This window comes from Callithrix jacchus, chromosome 11 (assembly GCF_049354715.1).
Source record: "Callithrix jacchus isolate 240 chromosome 11, calJac240_pri, whole genome shotgun sequence".
In the NCBI taxonomy this organism is placed as follows: Eukaryota; Metazoa; Chordata; class Mammalia; order Primates; family Cebidae; genus Callithrix; species Callithrix jacchus.
In genome coordinates, this window is record NC_133512.1 from 30,705,377 (window position 1) to 30,730,964 (window position 25,588).

At 41.5% G+C, this 25,588-nt stretch overlaps 1 protein-coding gene across 1 annotated transcript; it reads left to right on the forward strand.

Annotated features, from left to right (window-relative positions):
* Positions 1-19,125: 19,125 nt before the first annotated feature.
* LOC100395849 (large ribosomal subunit protein uL24) lies at positions 19,126-19,620 on the forward strand. The gene has a single exon (XM_002751448.7). It carries the CDS (start codon positions 19,142-19,144, stop codon positions 19,577-19,579), a length of 438 nt encoding a protein of 145 aa, XP_002751494.3. The 5' UTR covers positions 19,126-19,141; the 3' UTR covers positions 19,580-19,620.
* Positions 19,621-25,588: the final 5,968 nt, after the last annotated feature.

Genomic DNA, 25,588 nt, shown 5'->3' on the forward strand with positions numbered 1-25,588 from the left:
TACCTTAAATTGGGTCTTTTAAGACACAGGGTCTTGCTGTCATCTAGGCTGGAGTACAGAGGTGTGATCATGCCTCACTGTAACACCTCAACTTCCTGGGCTCAAACAATCTTCCTGCCTCAGCTTCCCAAGTAGCTGGGATTATGGGCACAAGCCACCACACCCAGCTTTTTTTCTTATTTTTTATTTTTGTAGAGGTGGGGTCTCATTGTATTATTCAAGCTGGTCTTAAACTGGTGGCCTCAAGTGATCTTCTGCCTTGGCCTCCCAAACTGCTGGTATTACAGGCATGAGCCACTCCACCTGGCCTAACATATTCTCCATTTTTTATCCTATCCTTTAGTTGTATTTTGTGCTTGTGCTTCGAATTAGAAACAGGCTGATGGAAACAAACACTGCAATGTTCAGCATGAACACTTCTAACATATTCCCAAGTTGCATTTCCCTGTTCAGTGTGCTTTATAATCTTTATTTCATCTGCTAATCTTAACAACATAAATCATAGACTGTGAGCCTAGCTTGCAATACAGCTTAATTGGATGCAATATGTTTTCCAAAGAAAAATTCAGATTCATTATGATTTGAAACTCCGTTTTGTTTTAGAGGAAAGTCCCAGTTTTCTTAGCACAGGCATGTTTATTGCAGTATCACTTTGTTCAGTTTCAAAAGCTGAAATTTTAGGGGAGAAAAATAGGAGAGGACAGGAATAGACCTTTCAATGCTAATATCACCCATTTCTAGGTAGCCAGATGAGGAATGAGGAAGAAACAGCAGCAACAGTGAGAGGAATTTTGGCCAGAGGTGGATTGAAGCTGCAGAGTCCTTACTAAAACAACGATATGCTAGTGGACATGTGAGAATTTGATGGATGATGCTAAGGGTCAAATAAAAGTGAATTAACACAAGCAGTAAACGATGTGGAGGAACCAGCAGGTAGGGAGACAGGGGAAAAAATCAACATGGAAAACTCTGAGCAGCAGCAGGCCAGAAACAGCAAAAGGCGGAAAAAAAAAAAAAGAACATCCGAGGCTCTTGGGGCGGTTCCATGGCGATTCCTAAATTTTGCGCTAAAATTGGCTGCTTAGATGAAGTCATCATTACCAGTTCAGTTTAAATCTTTTTGCAGAGGAAATCAAGATGTAAAATCATTTAAAATGTTACTTATTATATTTCTCTATCCTTACTTTTTTTAGAAACTGCGGGTAAAGTTTCATATAAACATGAATCAAAGAAGTAAAATGGACCAAATGGACCTTGGGGAATGACCTGGTCCAGGTTCCCTTTTTTTATACTTTAGGAACCCAGGTCCAGGTTAACTTGGCCGAGGTGAACACCACAGAGTCTCTTCTAGTTATTCGCAGTTCTGCCATTAGGCAGGTTGGGTCTGATTCGCGGATGGTGTCCCTGCCATCAGCCAGCACTCGCCTAGCCCAGCACATCTTAAGTGTTCAGTAACATTTTTGTTAAAGGAGAAATTGCAACTCACTGTTTCTATTTGGGGTTACTCCTCAATGGCCTATCATAGAAAAGACTGTCCCGTTCCCTCTGACTCATGATTTCTAGCACACAAAGCACTAATGATTACTAACAGGGAAGAAATGTCTGCAGTGTGACAACTGAAATTTAAGAAAGTGTCTCCTATCAGTCAGAAACAGAGAGAGCCTTCCAGAGACCACAGTTCCAGGGATCTGTGGCACCCATCCCCCATCACACATAGGTGGTCCCCCAGGGTGCCACAGTGCTGCTTTGTGAGAGCTGCTCATCCATAGAGCTGGCCAGTGACTCAGCTAACTTTAGGTTCATTACCTTATTTTTTGATGACTGCACGTTTTCTTCTGTTAACCGGAAGTCCATGTTTCTAAGTCCTAAGGAGTTATTACGTAATAGAATTTTGAAAGCTGGCAGAGAAACTGACCTAAGTCTCTGATTGAGCACAAATGATGATACAGCATTGGTCAGTACTGTTTTCAATTTGGTCCCTGCCAATCATTGACAGATAGTAATGTGTTGTGATCAGTGAAGACTTAAATATACCAAGCAGCAGATACCCGCACATAATCCTATTGAAACAGCACAACAACCTTCTAAAATAATGTCATTATACTCTGTCCACAGCTAAAGGAGTGAAGGCTTGGCCATGATAAAGACTTTCTCAAAAGCATGCAGAAGCTCAGGTTCTAACCAAGGGTTCAGTCTGACTTCAGCACCCTTCCTACACTCCATACATTCCCACTAGCAGGAATTCAGTCAGATTGAAAAAATAATCAGGGCCAAGCAGGTGGCTTTGGGGTTGGGAGAAAGATTTACAGACCCTTTGGAAAGGCTGGTCTTTGGAATCGGCAAGATCTGTCCTGAGCTTTTCTTGGATGTCTCTCTGACCAAATATATCACTATTTAATCTATACAGTGGTGTTTTAATGGACAGAGCTCTTACCTGTAATAATTTTCTTTGAACTCATATGTGCTAAGAAATGCCAATAAACTCAGTTGAAGTAATTTCTTACCCACAGCACATGCTTTTGCACAGAAGGACCCTAGATCTTAGAAACAAGAGAACAGCCCACAGTGTCTGCACGAAGCAGCCATTACATGCAAAATGGCCGTTTGAAAAAGAAAACATTTGACCCTTACATTGATTGAACTTTCCTTCCAAGTGCCCTTCAGGGAGTACTGAGCTGGTTGCCAGGAAACAGAGATTCTTTTCTGGAATCAATTTTTGCCATTCTAAGTGACTTTGAGAATGTCACTTATTGGAATCTTGGTTCCCCACTTACAATGAGTATTCTTCCTCTCAGGCTTCCTCCACCAAGAAATGTCCAAAAATTATATTCAGAATATATCTATAAAGAGTTACAAGATTATGGCCAGGCAAGGTGGCTCATGCCTATAATCCTAGCACTTTGGGAGCCCAAGGCAGGCGGATAACGAGGTCAGGAGTTCAAGATCAGCCTGACCAATATGGTGAAACTCCCTCTATACTAAAAATACAAAAATTAGCTGGGTGTGGTGGTGTGTGCCTGTAGTCTCAGCTACTTGGGAGGCTGAGGCAGGAACATTGCTTGAACTCGGGAGGTAGAGGTTGCAGTCAGCTGAGATCACACCACTACACTCCAGTCTGGGCAACAGACCAAGACTCTGTCTCAAAAAAAAAAATGAGTTACAAGATTATTATGAATATATGAAACAATGATTTTTTAAATTGTACATTATAATGAAGCTATTTTCAAATATGTCATTTAAAAGACGCTGAGTGACAGCAGTTGAAATTACTATGAAATTGCTAAAAAATATTATCCACATTAATTCTACATAAATGTGAAGCCTCCTTTGTGATTAAGATGTGTTTGAGGGAGTCTGGAGTTCTGGAACAAGCTTGGGTGAAGTGATTGAAATTCATTAGCTGTGTGATGTCATTCACTAGCTCTGTGACGAAGGGCCCGCCAGGGGTCAATTTCATTACTTGAAGTGAGAGCTTGGGTGAGATCATCTTAAAGGTCCCTTATAACCTTTCTCTTATCCTGTAATTGTATCACTTCTTTCTGATCATACGAAACTATATAAAGCCCTTGGCCTCAAGTATTTTATAGCCCAGAAGGGGAGTTAATAAACAAGTAAACAAATGAATGAGTAGCATCAGGACACATTGTGATAAGTGCCATGAAGAACTGGACTAATGGTAATGACGGAGTACAAACAGAGCTGAGAGGGATAATAAGGCAGGAAGGTGCAGAGGGCAACAGGGAGTCTTGCTAATTTACCTCATTTTTCATAGCAAGGTGTTGAAAAATATTGCTTGAAGTTGACAAAGGAAGTTTTCAACATATTAAAAGTTACTGGGGACCAGGCGCAGTGGTTACACATGTAATCTGGGAGGCCGAGGCAAGCAGATCACTAGCATGCTGGGAGGCCGAGGTGAGCAGATCACTGTGGTCAGGAGTTTGAGACCAGCCTGGCCAACATAGCAAAACGCCATCTCTACTAAAAACACAAAAAATAGCCATGCATGGTGGCAGGTGCCTGTAATCCCAACTACTTGGGGGGCTGAGGCAGGAGAATTGCTTGAACCCAGGAGGTAGAGGTTGCAGTGAGCTGAGATGGCACCACTGCACTCCAGCCTGGGCAACAGATGAGATTCTGTCTCAAAAAAAAAAAAAAGTTACTGGGGTATCATTAGAATAAAAACCAAAATGTCAGTCTTAAAAACTCATAGAAAATAGATACATTTACTCAGAGCTTAAAGCAATAAAACCTAAGCAATAGAGCAAATGATAAAAAGGAAGAGTAAAATAAGTTGTAAGATGATAGAACTTAAGTTAAAAAAAAGTTAAGCAGTACATGTAAATGGGAAACTCTCCTTTTTAATAGAAAAGTACTTTCAGATTGATTTTTAAATATAAATCAGCCACATCACACATTCAAGAAATACATCTATAATAAAATTACTTGGAAAGGTTGCTAGTAAAAGGTAAAGCAAAGAAATGGAAATTAGGTGCAAGCAAAATAATCGCAAGGATCATGATATTAAATTCAAAAACATACTATACAAAACAAAGATGGACAATTTATAACGGTAAACATACAATTTGGTGAATTTTCATAGAGCAAATAGCATTACTTCAAAATGCATAATAGAAAAACTGCAATAAAGACAAAGAGAAAGATACAAAAAGGCAATTGTGGTGAGAAAATTTAAGTCACTTTTTCAGGCCATGACAGATCAAGTAGACAAAAAAGAAAGCTAATGACAATTTAAATCCCACAGTTAATAGGGTGGAGGGTGTACACACACGTGTGTGTATCTGTATCCGTACATATCTATGCCTCTAAACCCTGGATATAAAGAATATGCCCATTATCTAATTGTCCTTGAAATATTGATCAAAATAACCAGATTTATAAGAGACAAAAGAAAAATCTTAACCACCTGGAAACTGAGAAATTCTCGCTTTAATTCTTGGTCTATAGAAGAAATTAAAACAAAATTTAAAATGCAATCTCTAGAAAATATTGATAATGCAAGAATCATGTATCACAATCTTTGGGATACTGCCTCTCACCTCATGGTTATACCAACTAGTGTTGCAAAACAGAAGAGAATGAAAATAATTAATATGAGCAGTTAATCTGGCAAGTTACAAAAATAATAATAAATATAACTAAATATGGCCAAAGGGATTAGTTTTCTTAGATGGAACTAAAAATAGATCCAAAAGATGGTACTTGGGATAAATAAAGAAAACAAGAAAATAGATGATAAACCATTGCCATCCTAGTCAGGTAAGAAGATGAAACAACAGACACAAAATTAGAAATGGGTAGGGGAGGTAACACCAAAAAGCAAAATGTTAAAGTGAAACAGAAAACTCACAAACAAATCCATAAGCTGCTTCTCTGAAAACAAAACAGAACAGAAGAACTGCTGGCTAAAATAATTAAGAAAAACATATGAATGTAGGCTAAGACGAAATCAAAATAGTACATAGGGAACTGTTTTGCATGTATACAAAACAAAATAATGTGGAGATACTCAGCTCTACTGAACTAAAGCTGAAAACCTAGATGGTTGGTTTTCGAGAAAAACAAACTACAAAAACCAATCATAGAATTTACAGAAAAATCTAAATAACCAATGATTAGAGAAAAAAATAGCGTATATTATCAAAAATCCAGTTCACTCAAAAGCACCAGAATAAGACACTTTCATAGGTGCCAAGAATGTATTAAAGAAAAGATCTTTCCAGGACTACTTAAATTGTTCCAGCCCACAGTAAAAGAAGAAAAACTTTCAAATCAGTTTTTTGAAGCTAAGGAGATATTAATTCCAAAACTCGACAATGATAATATACACATAGAAAAACTATAGTCCAAAGTTATCTATTAATATCAAGGCAAAAAAAGTGTTAGCAGACAGAATCCAGTACACTTTAAGAGAATGCTACCTCTTATCAGAATTTCAAAGACCGCTGCTGAGAGTAGCTGGTGAGTGTAGATTCAGGAGCCAAACTGCCTGTATTTAGATCCCAGACCTGGTACTCACCAGATGTAGGACCTTGTACACATAATTATTTAACTTCTCTGTGCTTTAGTTTTTAGTTTTCTAATTTTTCTGGTGGGGTTAATTATAGTATATAATTAATTCCATAATTAACACATGTAAAGTGCTTAGAATAGGGCCTCGCATGAAGTAAACACAGAATAAATACTAGCTATTTCCAATACTGGAAAAAGCTATAACTATAGTTTGTCATACTAATAGATCAAAAGAGAAAAATAATAATCACTTCCCTGGATGCTGAAAAGTCATTTAATTATCTAACATTCATTGTAAAATTTTTATCCAACTTTTAATAAAATATTATGAGGATGCTTTCATAACATATTAACTCAATAAAATAACAAGATCATTCACCAAAGCCTGAATCATACAGAATGGGGAAGCCCTAGAAGCCTTCCTAATTCATGTCAGGAGCAAGACCCAGATGTCCATTCTTCCCACTATTATTCGACAGTGTTCTAGATGTTGTAGCCACTACGATAGAACAGGTGAAAGAAATAAGTGGAAGCATGGGGAGAGGGTGGGCAAAATTACTATTTGCAGAGAGTACAAAAAGATAATCAATTGAAAAATTACTATAGCAGGTAAAAGAATTCAGAAAATTAATGGGTATAAAAATAAGATGCAAAATATACACAAGTTAGAAAACAAAATGAAAAAAATACTCATTTATATTAAGAAACTGAAAAATATCCAGGAATGAACTTAACAAGAAATACAGAACTTGTGCATGAAGAAACTTTCAGACGCCACTAAGGGGCACCAAAAAAACCTGAACAAATGGAAATGCTAACCTTGTCATTAGATAGAAAGACTTAATAATCATAAAAAGTCAATTCTTCTTAAATCAATCTAAATAGATCTATTTAATGCAATCTCAATAGAAATACCAACTTTCAATTCCAGACAGATTTTCAATTTTTTATACAGAAGTAAACATGCTAGTGTGTCTAGACAACTCTGAGAAAGAGTAATGAAGGATACTTGTCCTACCAAATGCTAAAATGCATGATAAATTTGCTCTATTTCTTATAATGAGATTTTGGCAAATGACTAGACTAATCAACGGAATGAGCACAGATTCCACGTATAGTTCACTCAAGTTCAAGTGAGAATTTCGTTTCCAGGAGTGACACTGTATATCAGGAGAGAGTGAATGGCCATCAGCAAGCAGTGTGGAGACAAGCGGACGGCCATCAGGAAGCAAAATAAAGCTGTATCAGTACCTCTCTCCTTACACAAATTAAACATTAGAAAGCAACCACAAGACTATAAACCACAAAAGTACTAGAAGAAAGCGAGGAATATTCTTTTTCATTTGTAATAATCTTCGACTGGGGAAGCCCTTTGACATAAAACTCACAAGTCCCTAAGAAAAAGCATGATTATATTTAACTATACAAAAATAAAAAATAGCTCCATGGCATAAAACATTTTAAATGGAATTAAGAGAAACAACAAAAAGGGGAAAATATTTAAAATTCTTACAACAGAATATACATGTGTGATAGACAAAGGCTAATTTCTGATACATAAAAATAACCTACAAAAAAGTTAAAAAACCAAGAGAAAAATGGGTCAAATGATATAAACAAACTTCAAAGAAACACAATGTGTAAGTATACATATATGAAAAGGTGCTCAATGACACTCATAAGAAGATAAGCTGGGAATTACAAGTGTGAGTAGCATTCATTATTTTTGCCAATGAGGCAAAAATTTAAAAGCCGGTCAATACACTATACAGGTGAGCATATGTAGGGAGTCACTGGCACTCTTGAACATTTTTGACAGGAGTGAGAATTGGTACAACCTCCAGAATGCTATCTGTCAAAATTAAAACTAAGCAAACCTGGGCCCAGCACGATGGCTCACACCTTTAATCCAAGCACTTTGGGAGGCTGAAGCAAGCATCACCTGAAGTCAGGAGTTCAAGACCAGCCTGGCCAACAGTGAAACCCCATCTCTACCAAAAATATAAAAAAATTAGCTGGATATGGTGGCACACACTTGTAATCCCAGCTACTTGGGAGGCTGAGGCAGGAGAATCACTTGAACCTGGGAGGTGGAGGTTGCAGCGAGCTGAGATTATGCCACTGCATTCCAGCCTGGGTGGCAGAGCGAGACTGTCTCAAAAGAAAAAAATATATACACAAACTTTGGCCTGGCAACTTTACTTCTGGGAAATCTAGCAGTTGCCAGAATAATGAAAGATATATCTACAACACTGCCCAATGTACGAAACCGGAAGTAGTCAAAAAACCATAAACAGAGAAGTGATTAAATAATTTATAGTCTATCCTTATAAAGAAGTATATGTGCTAATTTGAAGAAACCCCAAGATATGTCATTAAGTTAAAAAAACGTGTCTGTGTGTGTACAAATAAATGTTTGGAAAATCTTTGAAAGGTACATATGCAATACTATTGGAGGTTAATTCCAGGAAAGAATTGTTACATACTATTTTGTGCTATGTCATTTCTTTTTACTGTGTAAATGTTATGTGAGTAATACTAAATGGCAATTTTTTAAATGATGAAACAAAAATAAGAAAGATAAAGACTCAGAAATTATTTGATAAGGGATTCTAAGTACATGAAAGACTGTCCTACCATGGACAGTGGCCAGCCATTCTCAGTTTTCACAGACAACATCTTTATCAACAAAAGAAAATAGATTAAAAAATAAATAAATATTTTTTGATTGGAGAAAAATAATAATTTCCTGGTGGAGATGAAGGAGAGTTGTAACATCCTCTGAAGGGCTTTGAAAGGAGGGTTTGCGCCTGGGGTCGGTGGCAGGTGACTGCGGGGAGGCCTACTTTCCACTCCTGGATGCTGTGACCCGCTTTCCAGGAGCAACACCTTTCTGCTGGCTGACAGTTTAATGAGCATTTTACCCAAGGCATTCACGCCAGTAGGAAATGCTGTTACATTTACAAGTACCCATTAGTTAAAAGTTCTCAGAGCCATAGTAGACTCAGCACTGTGTAGGGTTTCCACTTGGGACTTCCTTTTGCTTCCAGTGTTGGGGACCAGTGCAAAAAGGGCCACACCTCTGGGAGCTTCTGTGTTCTCTCAAGCATTCTAAACAGCCATGGGGACGAAATCTTGAGCTCCTCATAGTTGATAAATTATAAAACCCCACCACTCTCCCACAGAGAGCTCCAGCCTATAAGGTAAAAATGTGGTTCCCTCCATAAATGAATGATCCAGGATACTTCAATGATGAGGGGGAGCATGTTGAGAATAAATACACTAAGCCAGAGTAAGAGGAAAGCCAACTGAACAGCCGTTGGTCTCTGCTGCAAAGCGTTCTCCATCATTCAGCCCCTTGGTCAGTGCTTCTCAAACTCTGGTCCCTGGACCAGGAGCATCAGCATCATCTGGAAACTTGTCAGCAATGCAAATGATCAGGGTCTTTTCCAGAACTGCTGGATCAGAGACTTCTGAGGAGTGGCCCTGCAATCTGTATCTTGAGAAGCTCTCAAACAAAGCCAGTGCTCAAGTTTGAGAACCACTGCTTTAGGTTTCTGGAAGACGACCCCCAACAGGAGTGAGCACTGGCTGGACTCTGTTTCCTTCCCTTCAAGGGAACCCACGGTGACATTTGAGCCTCATGGTGCCTTTTCAGCTCTGGCTATTCATTGACTACCTGCATACCCTAAAAGGAGCATCCTCTGATGATATTGGTGACCTCAAAGAAGGCACAGCCATTCCGGCTCCTGTGCCTGGTGTGGACACATTCTAGAATGTCAAGGGAAGCAAGGGTGGCCCTACGGTCTTATGCTAGCTATGAAATACCTAGCATCCCAAGTATATGCCAGTGACTTTTAGGGCACTAAATCTCATCATTAAGGGCTATAACCTTGGTAGTTCAAAAATCTGTTAGGATGTTGCCTTAAATAAAATCCTTAAAACCCTAGCAACCACGTCAGCTGGCAGATTGCTGCTTCCTCTTCCCTATCATCGTAAGAATTTTGTTGTCGTGAGAACTAAACGGGATGGGGGCAGGATACGATAGGAGAGGAAGCCATACCCTACCACTGCAGTTCTGGTTCTGGGAGTCAGTAAGTGTTGTTAGTGTTGAGGCCAATTTGATTTGAATTTTCTGTTATTTGCTGCTGAAACATTCTACTGTTTGATGAAGGTATAATAACCCTCACTAGGATGAGGGTTATTATACCTTTGCATGTATGGGGAAACTGAGGCACAGAGAGGTTTGGCGACTTTGAGATCAAACTTTGTGACTATGTGTAAATGTTAAGACCACAGCTCTGCAGTGCAACACTACCTTTTTACATCAGAAATTTGCTGCCCAAAGTACACTGCGATAATTCACCAGATTAGGAACTGAGGACACCGCCCACAGCACATTTACCTTGAGTAGCACTCAGCAAGGCTGAATTCAGAGCAAGCATTCAGAAGCAGCTCTACTCACTGTGACCCCGTGATGGGGAAACCAGGTTGTTTTGAGGCTGTAAGCCTCCCTCCCCAGTCCCATCTAGTGAAGTTGCAAATCGGTGCTGCTTGGCGGATAGCAAATCAAGTTTCAAGGTTACAGACAATAGAGAAAGGAAAAAGGTAAATGAGAAATCATTTATCAAGACCATATTTAAAAGAAAAAAAAAGCTCAGGTCAAAGATGTAGCACAGCCTCTTAGCTATATTCCCTACTGTGTTGGCAGAATCTCAGGGCATTGTGAAATTTAAATGCCATTTTCAATGGGTTTTGAGATTTGGGGTCAGACGGATCATAAATACTCTTGGTCATGAAGTTTAATGCATTTTTCTCATTAGCTGAAAGGGATCAAATGGCTTGTTTTCCAGCGTGAAGATACCAACAACTTTGGGGGCTGCTAGCGGGGCCTGGTTCCCTGATCTATACCTTGACTTTTTAGTTGATCACCTTTTCAGTTAGATATACATGTCCAGCTTAATAAGGAATGCAGTGTCTGGAGGATTTCATGGTATTTGGGAAGAGATGCAAGAATTAAAAAAAAAAAAGCCCCCTGTGAAGCTGCAGGGTCGGGGTGGTCCACAATCAGTGGTTCAGGATGTCTGACATTAAGCTCGTTCTGTGCTGGGCATTTATCCCCCTTCCTGAGAGGTAAGCTAGTGTCCAGGATCAAACTGCATGTTCTCAAGTGCCATATGAATGATGGTAGAAATGGCCAGGGGAGTAAAATAAATAAAAGGAACATATGAGAAGGACACTGTCTTCACCTCCCACTACTGTAACCACTGATAAACCCTGGCCTGGCCATGTGCCTGCTGAGACTGGTGGACTGGGTCACCCAATCCTGACCCACATGCCCTGTGCATAGCAAGGGCATCTGGGCACCACATCTTGTATCATCATATCCCAAGCAGGAGCCCCTCCCAGGGACGGCTTACATACCACCAGCCCAACAGCAACCATCAGAGACTTTGCTATCCTAAGAGCACAGATAGAGTCTGCAGTGTCTTGGCTTTGAAGGACCCTCTCTAGTTCTCCCCACATTCCCTCCCATGTCTAGACATCTCATCCCCCAGAGCCTAGACACAGGTTCCCTGCTTAGCAGTCAAACTTTTCCACATAGTGCTCAATCCTCGACTTCATATGCTTTACTTTTCCTCTACCTCCATCAACTGAATAACGCCCTCTTGCCCACTGCTGCCCCCGTGGGCCAGAGGAAGGCACCAGAAAGATAACAGCTGCCTATAGCCTTAGCTGAACGGAAGGCACTTCCTGCCCTCAGCAACCTTTTCCCTTTCCAAATCACATCTTTTTCAACCCAAGCAAATGGACCCTTCCCATACAAATCCTCAAGTGTCTTGTGTGGAGGTGTGAAATTTGCTCAGCGGGGCTATTTTAGATCGCTGAAGCATAGCCCTTTTTTCCACGAGAGAAGTAAAACACACTGCCATTGAAACACACTGCCATTAAAACACACTGCCATTAAAAACAGCATCGGACCTTTGATAATCTCTGTAATAATAAATGGGGCGATTACATTTTATATTATTGCGGTGGATTTAGTCCTGGCACTTGAAAACTTGCTTTTAATTTCTGAATCAGAAAATACTTCTGGTGGCAGTGTATTCAAACACTCATTTGAGCTAGAAGACTGGTGACAATATAGAGTTGAAGACCATTACGACTTCTGCTGCAGTCGATTTCTCTTAATCGAATACCTGGTATTAAAAGGATACATGCTTGAGGGGATGGATCCCCCATTTTCCATGTGATTATCACCCATTGCATGTCTGTATCACAATATCTCATGTACCCCATAAACATATACACATACTCTGTACCCACAAAAATTAAAAAGTAAAAAAATAAAAACACATATCTGGTACTTTGTCACTTCCTTGGTCGTGGCTGAGGAAATCACACTTCCCGTAGGCTTAGCTGTTATTAATGTTGGCTTACATCTGACTTTCTACCATTTTAGACATGGAATGAATACTTGCATACTGTACAAAGATCTGCAGGAGGGCTTGTTCCTCATTTAATACATGTCCACTGTTCAGAAAATTAAACAGAAAAGCAACAGGACCATGCCTTCTGGGTGGCACATCTAATAGGGAGGAAAGGAGTTTGACACCAACCCCGATGGTTCTTTATGCTACCTCCAGGCCCTTTTGTAGTTAAAAATGAGGGCTGTCACCTGTCTACACCTACCCTCCTGATGGCAGGCTTGCAAAGGTTGGGAGAAGCCGAAGCAGCTTTGTCGCCTTTCTGCAGGTTATCTGTCTTTCCTGGCACTATTTCTATTCTTCCTGGGTTTAGTTTTCTAACATCTCCGGCCAACAAGAAGTTCTTATTGGCTCACATAAGGATTCAAAGCTGTAAAACTGAGAAGCAAGTAAAAATGCCTAGAAGACCATTAACCTCTTTGTACTTGCAGCCAGAGTTTTTGGATCCTAGGAACTAATTTAAAATCCATTTGTCCTTCATGGTTGGACTATGAGTCCCCAGAGGCTTAATCAGAATGAAAAAGAATCAAATACCCCATCAGCAGCTCAGCCTCTGGTACCCAGCTCTTGCCTGTTGACCAGCAGGAGATTTAGATTTCCACATATTCCCTAAAATCACCTCAGAGGCAGAAATGAAAAGGCTATCACGAAATTCAGTTGCAGCTACTTAATGGAGGGAAGACAGGAGATAGGAGCAGGCCAGTGAACTAAAGTGACCTATGTACAGTTCTAAGAATCACCAAACGGGGACAATGCACTCAAGCTGCCCCAGTCAGGGTCTCAAAGCGAGTAGGTGGGATGGGCACCATGAGGGCGCTACAGGCCACTATAAAACGAAATGTGATATGCAAGATTTCCCTTTGTAGGTAAGTTAATGAGGGCAGGTTAGAGTGAGAGTTAAAGGCTGTCATAGTAGAGGGTCTATCTGCCCAAACCAAGTGCAGACAGCAGGGCCCGGCTGCTTTTTTATGGGCTGCATGCAACAAAAGACATCAAAACTATTGCTAGATTCATTGTCTAGCCCAGAGCCACAGTAACACTCTCATAACAAGGAACTAAAGGCTGAGCGTTTCCGACAACTCATGGAATGGGCTCCAACCTCGTCCAGTTAAGGGAGGCCTCAAGCTACTGAGCATGCAGCTCTGAATCTGCATGCTTACCCAAGAACAGTAAAACCACCAGCCTCCAGGTACAGCTCAGCCGGGGGCAGGAAGCAGCCGCTGGCCTGATCTCTGGGAAACTAGAAGAAAAAGTCCTGGCTGGGAACCTGGGTTGAAAAGCAGTCTCCGGAGCGCACCTCTTTTTCCTTCACAATTCTTTCCACCCAGCAGGCTCTGCAAACATCAGCGAGGAAAAGGGGGTATCATGAAAGCGCCTTGTAGAATCCTTCGGAGTTGCTAATAATTGAGAGGGATGTTCTGAACCAGTTGATTTTATAAAGCACCTTGCGAATTTTCATGATCCATCTAATTAAAGAAGAGAAGTCAGGAAAAAAGGCTCTCATTATGTTCACTGACAGAAAAGTAAGGTTGCCTTTTATAGAGATGAAAAAGTAAACATAAATAGTTTCTGCACGAATAGGGTCTCATTCATTCATTCATTCATTCACTAGATATTTATTGAGTACCTGTGAACCAGTCCCTTTACAGGGTAGGACTAGGAGCCAATGAAGGGTGAGGCAAGGTGATTGCCTACAGGTGATAACCTGCAACATGGGGCAGTACGGAAGCCAAGCTGTTTAGCAGAATGAGCAAAAACAAGCCACTGGGAGGGCTCTGGAGGGGGACACCTAACTGAATTTGGAATCAGGGAAGAACTTCCCAGAGGAGAAGAGATGGTTAAGTGGACATCTGACTGCAATGACAGTCAAGGACAGTTTGGAACAAAGAAGGAAGTCCTTTCAGAACAAGGGAACAGCAGGGGTACTGTTTGATGGGGCAGTCCCTGTCTCAGTTCCCCAATCTCATGGCCAGAAATATCCCCAGATTTTTTAGAAGTAATAATGCAAGTGGTTTTTCTTAGCTTCATAGTCTGGGCTTAATCCCATTCTGCTACAGTTTGGATTTGTCTCTACCCAAATCTCATGTCAAATTGTAATCCCCAATGTTGGAAGAGGGGCCTGGTGGGAGGTCATTGAATCATGGAGGTGGATTTCCGCCTGGCTGTTCTCCTGAAAATGAGCTCTCACAATATCTGGTTAAAAGTGTGTAGTTCTCCCCACTCTCTCTCTTCCTCCTCCTCCAGCCACATAAGAGGTGCCTGCTTCCCCTTTGCCTTCCATCATGATTGTGAATTTCCTGAGGCCTCTCCAGCTATGCTTCCTGTACAGCCTGCAGAAGTGTGAGTCAATTAAACCTCTTCTCTTTATAAATTACCAAGGCTCAGGTAGTTCTTTAAATACACACTCCTTTCAATGTTTCTGAAATCCAAGCTTTTAAAACAGGTTCAGGCTAGGTGCGGTGTCTCCTAACTATAATTCCAGCACTTTGGGAGGCTGAGGCAGGAGGATTGCTTGAACTCAGGGGTTCAAGACCAATCTGGGCAACATAGGAAGACCCCCATCTCTACAAAATCTAATAAATAAATAAATAATCCAGACATGGTGGCACACCCCTGTGGTCCCAGCTTTGCAGGAAGTTTAGGTGTGAGGATTCCTTCAGCCTGGGAGGTGGAGGCTGCAGTGAGCCATGATTGCACCAGTGCACTCCAGCCTGCAGCCTGGGATACACAGCAAGACACTTTCTCAAGAAACAAGTCAAAACAACAACAACAAAAAAACAAGTTCAACTGACAGTTTTCACTTTAGTTTGTTTTTACTTTCATTACGTAAATTAACCTAAAAATTATGCATAGAAAATCTTCTGTGCTGATTACATTGGGAAATTTGACAGCAGCCTGAAGAACGATGTTTGGCTGGTTAATGTGAACTGTGAAGTAGAAGCGGGCTGCGCAGAGGAAACAGGAGTGGAGATTCCTGCTGGTCACGTAGAAGTAGGACGTGGAAAAACTTCCTAAGGGAGAATTTGGCTTTGCCACAGTGGAAGTAATAACCCAGGAGTAAAAGAATGTTAAAAGAGCCTCCCAAAAGTGTTTACAGCTGAAGTGCAGCTAATAGGGGAACAAAACAGACTAACTGAATGGCAAGACCTGGGGAAAGCTACAAAAGCAGTTGGATTTATTTTGAGAGAATGAAGGAATTACACCGAGATACACAAAGAAACTTAGCAGGGATCTTTTTTTTGACTTAAAGTCAACATGGCCCTGGAATCAGGTACGTAGATTTTGGAGTCAAACTACTTGGGCTCGAATCTCTACATAACCACTGGCCCTTTGAACCCTGGCCAGTTATTTAATCCCCTCTGCCTCTGTTTCTTCCATCTCGGGTCAGTTATACCTGTTCTTAACACCTTGTGTCTCATTTTTCCCTATCTATAAATAAAATGGGGTTTTCCTTATCTATAAAATGGGGTCATAACAGTACTTTCCTCATGAAGTTGAGGAAGCATGCGTAGAACATAGTGATGCAAATTTAGTTACTGTTATTATTATGCCCCACTTTTTACCAGAAAAGAAAGAAAAAACAGGCTTACTTACCCATTTAAAAATGGGCTTACTTACCATTTTTAAAGCAAGGATGTTTGCCCAATATAAGAAAGAATTTCCCAAGCATGAGGATGTTTCACAACACAAGGTGGTTTTCTTAGACAAAGCAAGTCTCAGAAAGACTCGTCATGAAAGTCTGCAGGAAAGAAACTGACCCGGAGCTGCTGAGGATGAGCAAGGTGAGGTGGCAAGGAGGTCTCGTGTTGGGGCAAGAAGAGGACAGCGCTTAGATCCAGATACTCTGTGCTCATATTTCCACTTGCACAAATCAAACATATTCCCTTGGGCAAGTCACTTAGGCTAAGGTTCAAATCCTCCTTCATACTACTGTCCCAGCAAGGAGGTCTCGTGTTGGGGCAAGAAGAGGACAGCGCTTAGATCCAGATACTCTGCGTTCATATTTCCACTTGCAAAAATCAAACATATTCCCTTGGGCAAGTCACTTTGAACTTATGAAGTTCAAATCCTCCTTCATACTACTGTCCTAGGGAGACTCCAAAGAGCCAGTAATATGTGAAAATGCTTTTTAAGCATCAAATGCTATAGGGTAGTCAGTATCACAATATCAAGGCATAGTACTATTTTCTTCAGCTGGTGAGGAATGGAACGGAGAATGAAGCCCCTTGGCTCTTGGGTACCCACTCAGCTCTCCATCCTAAATCGCCCTCCAAAGGGTCAGCAAAAAACACACCAGAGGAGAGAGACAAAGCCCAATGTAAATTATTCCTTAGGGCCAGTGCCACCATCTGCTGTCATGCACATTTTATTGACTACCAGGAAGTGTTGCCCTGGAAGGAAAGCCTGACTCAACTTTGAGCAAAGATTCAGGGACACTGGGGAAGTGGTTAAGTGACTTGCTAGACCCTCTCTCTACAGTCAAAAATCTAACATCACTTTCCAGGCACCCTGTGATCTAATGAAGAGATTTTGCATCCTACAGCATACTGGTCCCGTCTTCCTCATGAGCAAAGGGACAAGCCCCACAGGAGGTGAGATCTTGTGAGACACTGCCCAACCATAACTGCTAATGGGGGGAGAGAGAGAGAGAGAGAGAGAGTGTGTGTGTGTGTGTGTGTGTGTGTAACATAGGAAGTGCTCTTATTCCCTGTGTGGGTGGGACCAATGGCTAAGATCGGCTACTCCTGCTCTCTGGAGTTGTGATGGGGCAGAGGCAGGCTTATCACAATTGTCAATCCTGGACAAATTTAAACAATGTTAAGGAAAATATGACTTCCACAAGCACGGAAACACAAAATGGGCCCGACTATCCCATGGGTGGGTTGCCTCGGGCCTGTCTCCCCCGACTGTTGTTCCGTCCTGCTTTCTGCCTCCCTATTTAATTTCATAACTGCCAGAGGCAAGAGAGCGGGAGACACACCCTGCTTTGGAGCAGAAACTCTGTGCGCCTTGGATAAGTCACAGTTTGATATAGTTTGGATGTCTGTCCTTGTCGCCTCCAAACCTCGAGTTGAAATCCGATCCCCAGTGTTGGAGGCGGGGCCGAGTGGGAGGTGTTTGTATCATGGGGGCGGATCCCTCATGAACGCTGTGGTCCCGTCTTTGTGGTAGTGTGTGAGTTCTCCCTCTATCAGTTCCTGTGAGAACTGATTATTAAAACAGCCTGGCCCTGCCCCCCCAATCTTCCTTCCTCCCTCACCATGTGATGTTACTCCTCTTTGCCTTCCACCATGAGTGGAACATTCCTCAGGCCCTCACTAGAAGCAGGTGCTGAAACCATTAAAGTACAGCCCGCAGAACTGTGAGCCAAAGTTTCGTAATAAAGTACCCAGCCTCAAGTATTCTTTTACAGCAACACAAACGGACTAAGACACAAGTCAACCACAAGACAGCAATCCTCTCAGTCCACAGTTGGAGTGAGGACTAACAGAGCGCCCACAGTTGGTCATGATGAGCAACATCAGTCTTCAGTGTTTGCAGTTACGGTCTTCAAATTTGATGGCGCATTAGAATCACCTGGAGGGCTTCTGCAACACAGAGGCTGGACCCACCCCCAGGGTTTCTGATTCAATAGGTCTGGCTAGGGTAAGGCTCTAGAACCTGCATTTCTTACCAGTTCCCAGATGATGCCTCTAGTTTCTGGTCTGGGGACTACATTCGGAGAACCACTGTTCTAAAGTAACCCAGTATGCATGGGGAAAGGGTGCTTCCCCAGGCAGGTGGCTACAGATCACACCAGGCCCTTGGTAGACAAGGACCTATGGAGCTGCTGGGGTAGTTTATGTCCCAAGTACAATTATCGAGCAGAGGGGCAAAATGAAGACTGAATACAGGGCTCTGGAAGGGCTCACCGGGGAGGCAATTTTTCATCTATACCATACACCTCTGTCCATTACCTGAGGTGCCTTTGTGGTGGCACCTTGGCTAGGTAATAATACTCACTCTACCATTTCATATGTACATTAGAACAGTGTCATGATTTTGAAAGACCTGCTATGAAAAAGTTCAAATGAGCTTGGAATCCACTTTCATGAATAAAATTTCACTGTTACATTTGTCGGTGACAGAAAAAGACCTATTAATTTTTAAAATAGATTTGCAACTATAGGAAATGTTCAAATGCTTGTAAAAATGGTTTAAATACATACATATATATATATATATATATTTTTTTTTTTTTTTAATTTTTTTTTTTTTTTTTGAGACAGAGTCTCACTATGTCACCCAGGCAGGAGTGCAGTGGCATAATCTCAGCTCACTGCAACCTCCACCTCCCTGGTTCAAACAATTCCCCTGCCTCAGCCTCTGGGGTAGCTGGGATTACAGGCACACGCCACCATACCCACCTAATTTTTTTTAGTAGAGACAAGGTTTTACCATGTTGGTCAGGCTGGTCTTGAACTCCTGACCTCATGATCCGCCTGCCTCAGCCTCCCAGAGTACAGATGTGAGCCACCATGCCTGGCTGGTTAAATTATTTTTATCACCTACTTTCAGAATAAATTTCTCCTCTGGTGACTATAAAGAATTTGAAAAAGTCGACCTAAGCGGGAGCTGCCGAAATGAAGTTCAATCCCTTTGTGACTTCTGACCGAAGCAAGAATCGCAAAAGGCATTTCAAGGCACCTTCCCACATTCGCAGGAAGATTATGTCCTCCCCTCTTTCCAAAGAGTTGAGACAGAAGTACAACGTGCGATCCATGCCCATCCGAAAGGATGATGAAGTTCAGGCTGTACGAGGACACTATAAAGGTCAGCAGATTGGCAAAGTAGTCCAGGTTTACAGGAAGAAATACGTAATCTACATTGAACGGGTGCAGCGGGAAAGGGCTAATGGCACAACTGTCCACGTAGGCGTTCACCCCAGCAAGGCGGTTATCACCAGGCTAAAACTGGACAAAGACCGCAAACAGATCCTTGAACGGAAAGCCAAATCTCGCCAAGTAGGAAAGGAAAAGGGCAAATACAAGGAAGAAACAATTGAGAAGATGCAGGAATAAAGTAATCTTATATACAAGCTTTGATTAAAACTTGAAAAAAAAAAAAGAATTTGAAAAAGTCATCATTCAAACAAAAGTCTTGATCAAGAGTTCAGTGTAGCTATTTCAACCTAAAACCTGAAACCAAAAAATACGCATCTCTAGAAGCAAGCTCAAGTTTCTTGTGTTAAAACTTGAAAAGGTTTTATTTGGAAGTGTTACACAAATTCAGTTTTTAATATCCTTCTTAGTATTTTGCATTTTTACTTTTAATTATATAACATAAAGAAAAGATAGTAATTATTTCCACCAAGCCCCATGTTGAAGCTCTCCAATTTACTTCAGAATGCCATGCAAATATTGTACTAGAATTAGAACTTTCTTTTCTTTCTTTCTTTTTTTTTTTTTGAGATGAAGTTTCACTCTTGTTGCCCCCAGGCTGGAGTCCAGTGGTATGATCTTGGCTCACTGCAACCTCTGCCTCCTGGGTTCAAGCCATTCTCTTGCCTCAGCCTCCAAGTAGCTAGGATTACAGGCATGTGCCACTATACTCAACTAATTTTGTATTTTTAGTAGACACGGGGTTTCACCATGGTCTCGAACTCCAAACCTCAGGTGATCCTCCTGCCTCGTCCTCCCAAAGTGCTGGGATTACAGGCATGAGCCACAGCACCTGGCCTGCACTAGAATTTTCTATGTGTGCCGGGTTGTGGAAAACTCTCTGAAGCCCTGCTTTTAAGAGGATGACAGACTCTATTTATTGATGGCTAGACAGCAAGCATCCACCAACTTTTTCCTTGTTAATTGAACTCACACCTGATTCAGATATTGGGAAGATCTGTGCTTAAGAGAAAGCCAAGTTTCTCTTCAGCCCCAAGCCAGTTGTACAATTTTACTCTTCTTTGCCAGTGACAGGATTTAAGAGTAGATATGTGATATTAACCTAGTCAATTAGCCATGTGAGGAAAAAATGTAGAGGAAAATTTTAGAGGGAAAATTCTAGTCAATTAGCCATGTGAGGGCAGATAGAGGGGCTCCTGGAAAGTTTTCTTCCTCTTAAATAGGAACACAGGAGAGGGACATTCTTCTCGCCTTTGGACATTGTCAAATGAGTCTGTGATGGCTGGTGCTGCTGCAGCCATACTACGGCCATTATGAATGAACCATGAGGACAACCCCACATGTGGGAAGTGGCGGAGCAGAAAGGCAGAAAAGACACGGGACTCTGATGACCACAGAGCTACTCAGTCAACCGGCTCTGGATTTCTCTTCCTCTAGAATTTGTTAGGTGAGGTGATGTATCTCTTCTTTGGCCAAGTTGTTTTTGTCTAGGTTTTCTACTAATTCTTTGCCAAATTGATTGACAACGCTGAGTTTAAGATTTATAGGGCCTGCCCATCTACTTGGGAGAAAGGACGTCAGCCTCCTGGGTACACCCATGGGCCTCTGCCTTAATCACAGTTGGTCTGTCTGTTGAGTCAATCAGTCCTGTCAAAGCATATGCTTTCTAAGGTTTAATTCTAGTCATAGAGTGTGCTTTAAAGTATTATGATTGCATTTAAAGGGAATGCCTTCTTCATTTAAACTTCTTACTGACTGCCACCATATTTGTGGTTACAACCTTGTGTACGATGAAAATCAGTGGAAAGTAATCCTCCATCACCATTTAACGGGATTCAAGACATGCTACCCCGAAATATGGCATGGGCGTATTGAATATCTTAAGCTGAAGGAATTTGAGAAAAAGCATGTGCAAGATGGAGCTTCTGACCATCCCTGAAGCAGGTCGTAAGCCCCTCGTGAGAGAGGCGCCCCCTAGACCCAGAGAGAAGAAGCAGTCTTGCCTCTGAAGCCGCAGGGAGGCTGGGAGGCATATGGGCAGCAGGCTTACTAAGGTCCCCTGACCGTCACATTTCGTTCAGACCTCCTTTGCCCTATCATATTCTCCACTACTCTCCACTCTTGCTCAAACCTAGCAGAGAAACAGCCGGGTTTAACTGCTCCTTTGGCTCTGTATCTCCTAATGAAGGGTCCCATGTGACACAAAACTTGGATCACATAAATATATGTGCTGTTCTCTGTCTTTTATTACCAGGGCCCCAGCCAATAAACTTAAGATGAGTACAAGGAAAAGATATTTTTCTTCACCTGCACACCACTTGCTCAGATCAGAGAGAGTGTGGTGTGTGTGTGGTGTGTGTGGGGTGTATGAGTGTATGGTGAGTGCAGTGTGTGGTGTGATTGTGTGGTGTGTGTCTGTGTGTGATGTGTTAATGCATGATGTGTGAATGTATGGTGTGAATGTGTGTCTGTGTGTGTGGTGTGTGTGTGTGAGCATGTGGTATGTGAGTGTGGTTTGTGTGTGATTGTGTGAGCATGTGGTGTGTGTGTATGTGTGTAGTGTGAGTCTGTGTGATGTGAGTGTGTGGTGTGTGTGTCTGAATGTGTGGTGTGAGTCTGAGTGTGTGGTGTGTGTGATTCTGTTAGTGTGTGGTATGTGAGCATGTGGTGTGTGTGTGCCATATCTGAGTCTGTGAGCGTGTGGTACGTGTGCGTGGTGTGAGTCCACATGTGGTGTGTGTTAATATGTGGTTTGTGAATGCGTGGTGTGTATGTGGTGTGTGTGGTGTGTGAGTGTGTGGTATGTGAGTGTATTAATGTGTGGTTTGCAAATGTGTAGTGAGTGTGTGTGTGGTGTTTAAGTGTCTAATGTGTGAATCTGTGAGGGTGTGGTGTGTGAGAAACAGAGAGGGCGAGCCAGGGAGAGATTCGAGGACAGAGAGGGAGACAGCTACACGGGGAAAGGCCCACACAGCCACATGGGGCATTTCCTGTGAGCACAGTGGTCTGCCCCGTGCCAGCTGTCCATGAGACCCTATTTGGCAGGCAGGTGTGATCACAGTGGACTTGTCTCTTGACATCACTTGCTCAGGGTGAAGGCTGAACAGGCATAAAATAAGGCCTCTGCAGACTTGACTATCAGTGCTATCATTGAATCCAATGACAAATAGGCTTAACATCAACTCTACTTAATAAAAATGAAGTCTATTTGTTGAGCACTTACTATGTGTCTATGACTGTGTTAAATTTCTCACAATAACCTTATTAGGAAGATATTATTGTCCCCATTTTAAAGAAACAAAATTAAGGCATAAAAACGTTAATGTCCAGGGTCACACAACCAACATGAGGCTATATAGATGTGACCTCAGATCTAGTTGACCCAAAATCCTATTGTGGCACCCACTGCATTACATCCCCTTTAGGGAGTGCAGGCAACTACAAGACCAGATGGTATAAAGCCTGAAAGGGTAATAGGACTAAATAGCTCATTTGTGATTTGTCAAATAATTTTACTTGTAACTTCAGTTTTGCTAAATCATATGCAACAAAAATATTACAGGCTTATTCTAACCATCATGAGGTCTTTGAATTTGTTTGATTTTATTGTTTAACTGTAAAGCAGATAAGAAAAGGCAGTATGTGTTCGGGATATAAATTTTGACAAGTACAAGGAATAAAAGGAAATAAAATAAAAATCACACAGTCCCATCACAGAAAAAAGAATTACCACTAACAGTTGACAATAGCCCTGTAAAATATGGAAGAATTGCTCTTAGTATTGTAATAATTTTCCTTAAAAGACAAGTTCCACCTAACATGACTGAAATGGCGAAAGAAGCTGGCAATAGCCATATTTGCCAGATACTTTACCATCTCACCACTTCATACCGTGCTCTGGTTCTAAATGTTTTTAGAAGTAACACTACATTATTACAGAAAACTACCTGATGTGTTCCATACGCATTATTATTAGAAGATGTAAGCATTTGGGGTACCTTATTAAAAATATATTGTTAGGCACAAACCAGATAATAATTGGGCACAAATCAAATTGCCCAATAAAAAAACTGGCAAAAAGCCATGAACTTATGATTCAAAAGAAACATATACTGAGTAAATAGTAAATATACTCAATAAATGTGAAAATATGCCCAGTCTCTCTGCTGATCAAAGCAACATACAGTATTATAGATATGACAATTTTTGTGCCTATCAAATGGTCAAAGGTTAACGAATAACTCGATGTTGGAGGAGGTCTCGGAAGATAGGATTTCCCTATCCCTACCTGATGGGAGAAAAACTGGTGCAATCATTTTGCAAGTGTTATACATGGCATGAGGCTTAACCCATGCATTTCTAGATCCCTTTAAGAGAGGACTCTTCGGCTGGGTATGGTGGCTCACTCCAGTAATCCCAGCATTTTGGGAGGCTGAGGCGGGCAGATCACCTGAGATCAGGAGTTCAAGACCAGCCTGACCAATATGGCAGAACCCTGTCTCTACTAAAAATACAAAACTTAGCCAGGCATGGTGGTGGGTGCCAACTACTCAGGAGGCTGAGGCAGGAGAATTGCTTGAATCCGGGAGGTGGAGTTTGCAGTAAGCAAAAAGTCCTGTATTGCACTCCAGCCTGAGCGACAGGAGTAAAACTCCACTTCAAAAAAAAGAGAGAGAGAGAGAGAGGGCTCTTCTCTAAGACAGGAATAGTCAGAGGTGATCAGGGATATATTCACATGGCCATTTATAGCATAATTTACAATACAGAAAAATTGAAAACGGCTTAAAATCCATGAGATAGGGAAACAAATTATGGAACATCTGCACAATATAGAATTAAGCTGTCATGAAAATTTTTGAAAGCAATTTAATGCCATGAGGTGATATTTACAGGAAGGGGAGGAAGCAGAATATAAAACCGAAGCTACGCTAGGATACAATTCTCATACACATATATGCAAAAGAGAAAATTTCAGAGAAATACATTAAAATACTAACAGTTGTTATCTTCGAATGATTAATCCATGTGTAAATGTGACTTAAATTTTTTTTTCTAAAATTTTCTACAAATAAAGAATATATTATCAGCAAACATTTTTAAAAATTTTCTAGTGGTAACCAGGCTCAGGCAAACACAACACAACTTAAACCCCCTCACCCTAAGACATCCTTGGAGGAGTCTCAGTCCTCAAAAAACACCCCTTTCTCAGTTAATAATTATTGTGGCAGTTGCTAATATTTGTTGAGCAATAACATGAGCCAGGCATGCTGCTAAGTACTTTACATTCTATATTGCATTTAATTCTTACAGAAGTCCAATACGGTAGGCACTAGAATCAGCCCGGCTTCACAGTAAAGGAGAGGATGACTTCAGCGACTCACCGAAGGCCTTGTAGAGATTAACGCACAATTAAACCAGGTTTGACGCTAGCAAATCAAGGCTGACTCTGGAACAAAAATTAACTCACAATTGTATCTGCCTCTAGGCTCTCCTCCTTCAATTAAAGCAATTCTTAATATCCAACTAGGTAGTCTTCCACAGTCTGAGCTCTTTAGAAGGAAATGACTGTTTAGAGCTAAGAATCAGCTGTAGGAAATAGTGAGAGAAAATGTGCTGTCACTTTAAAGAGCACAGTCACCAAGTCTGGCTTTGGAGGTGTGGGGCCTGTGCAGTTGCATAGCGTCCATGCTTAAAGGGCTCCGTGCTTGATTTAATGCTTTGCTGTCGCTGTCGTATAATTCTTAATAATTTTTGAACAAGGAGTTCACATTTTCATTTTGCACAGGGCCCTGCAAATTATGACACCAGTCCTGCTAGTCACACGTGAGTAACTAAGCCTCGAGCCTCATTTAAAAAGACATAGTGTTTGGGGTTTAGAGTTGTGTTGTTTGCTTTTTATTACCTACCTAGGCCTGAAGCCTAGGGAGAAGATATTTTCCCTTGCTTAAATGAATCTTCCACTTGAAAACACGTGATGGTATTAAAGGAAGCTGGGCACCTCCTCCTCCTCAGCGTCTCCAATGGCCTCAATTTTAAGCAGTGCTCTCTGAGCATATAACCCGATACTGTGGGATCTGGCCCGGCAGGCCCTGGTGTGTTTGACTGGGCCTGGATTAACAGCCAAGAGTGTGGCTTGTCTTCAGGATAAGAGGTGCCTGATGCAATGGAGGCTTTGCATATTTACAACAC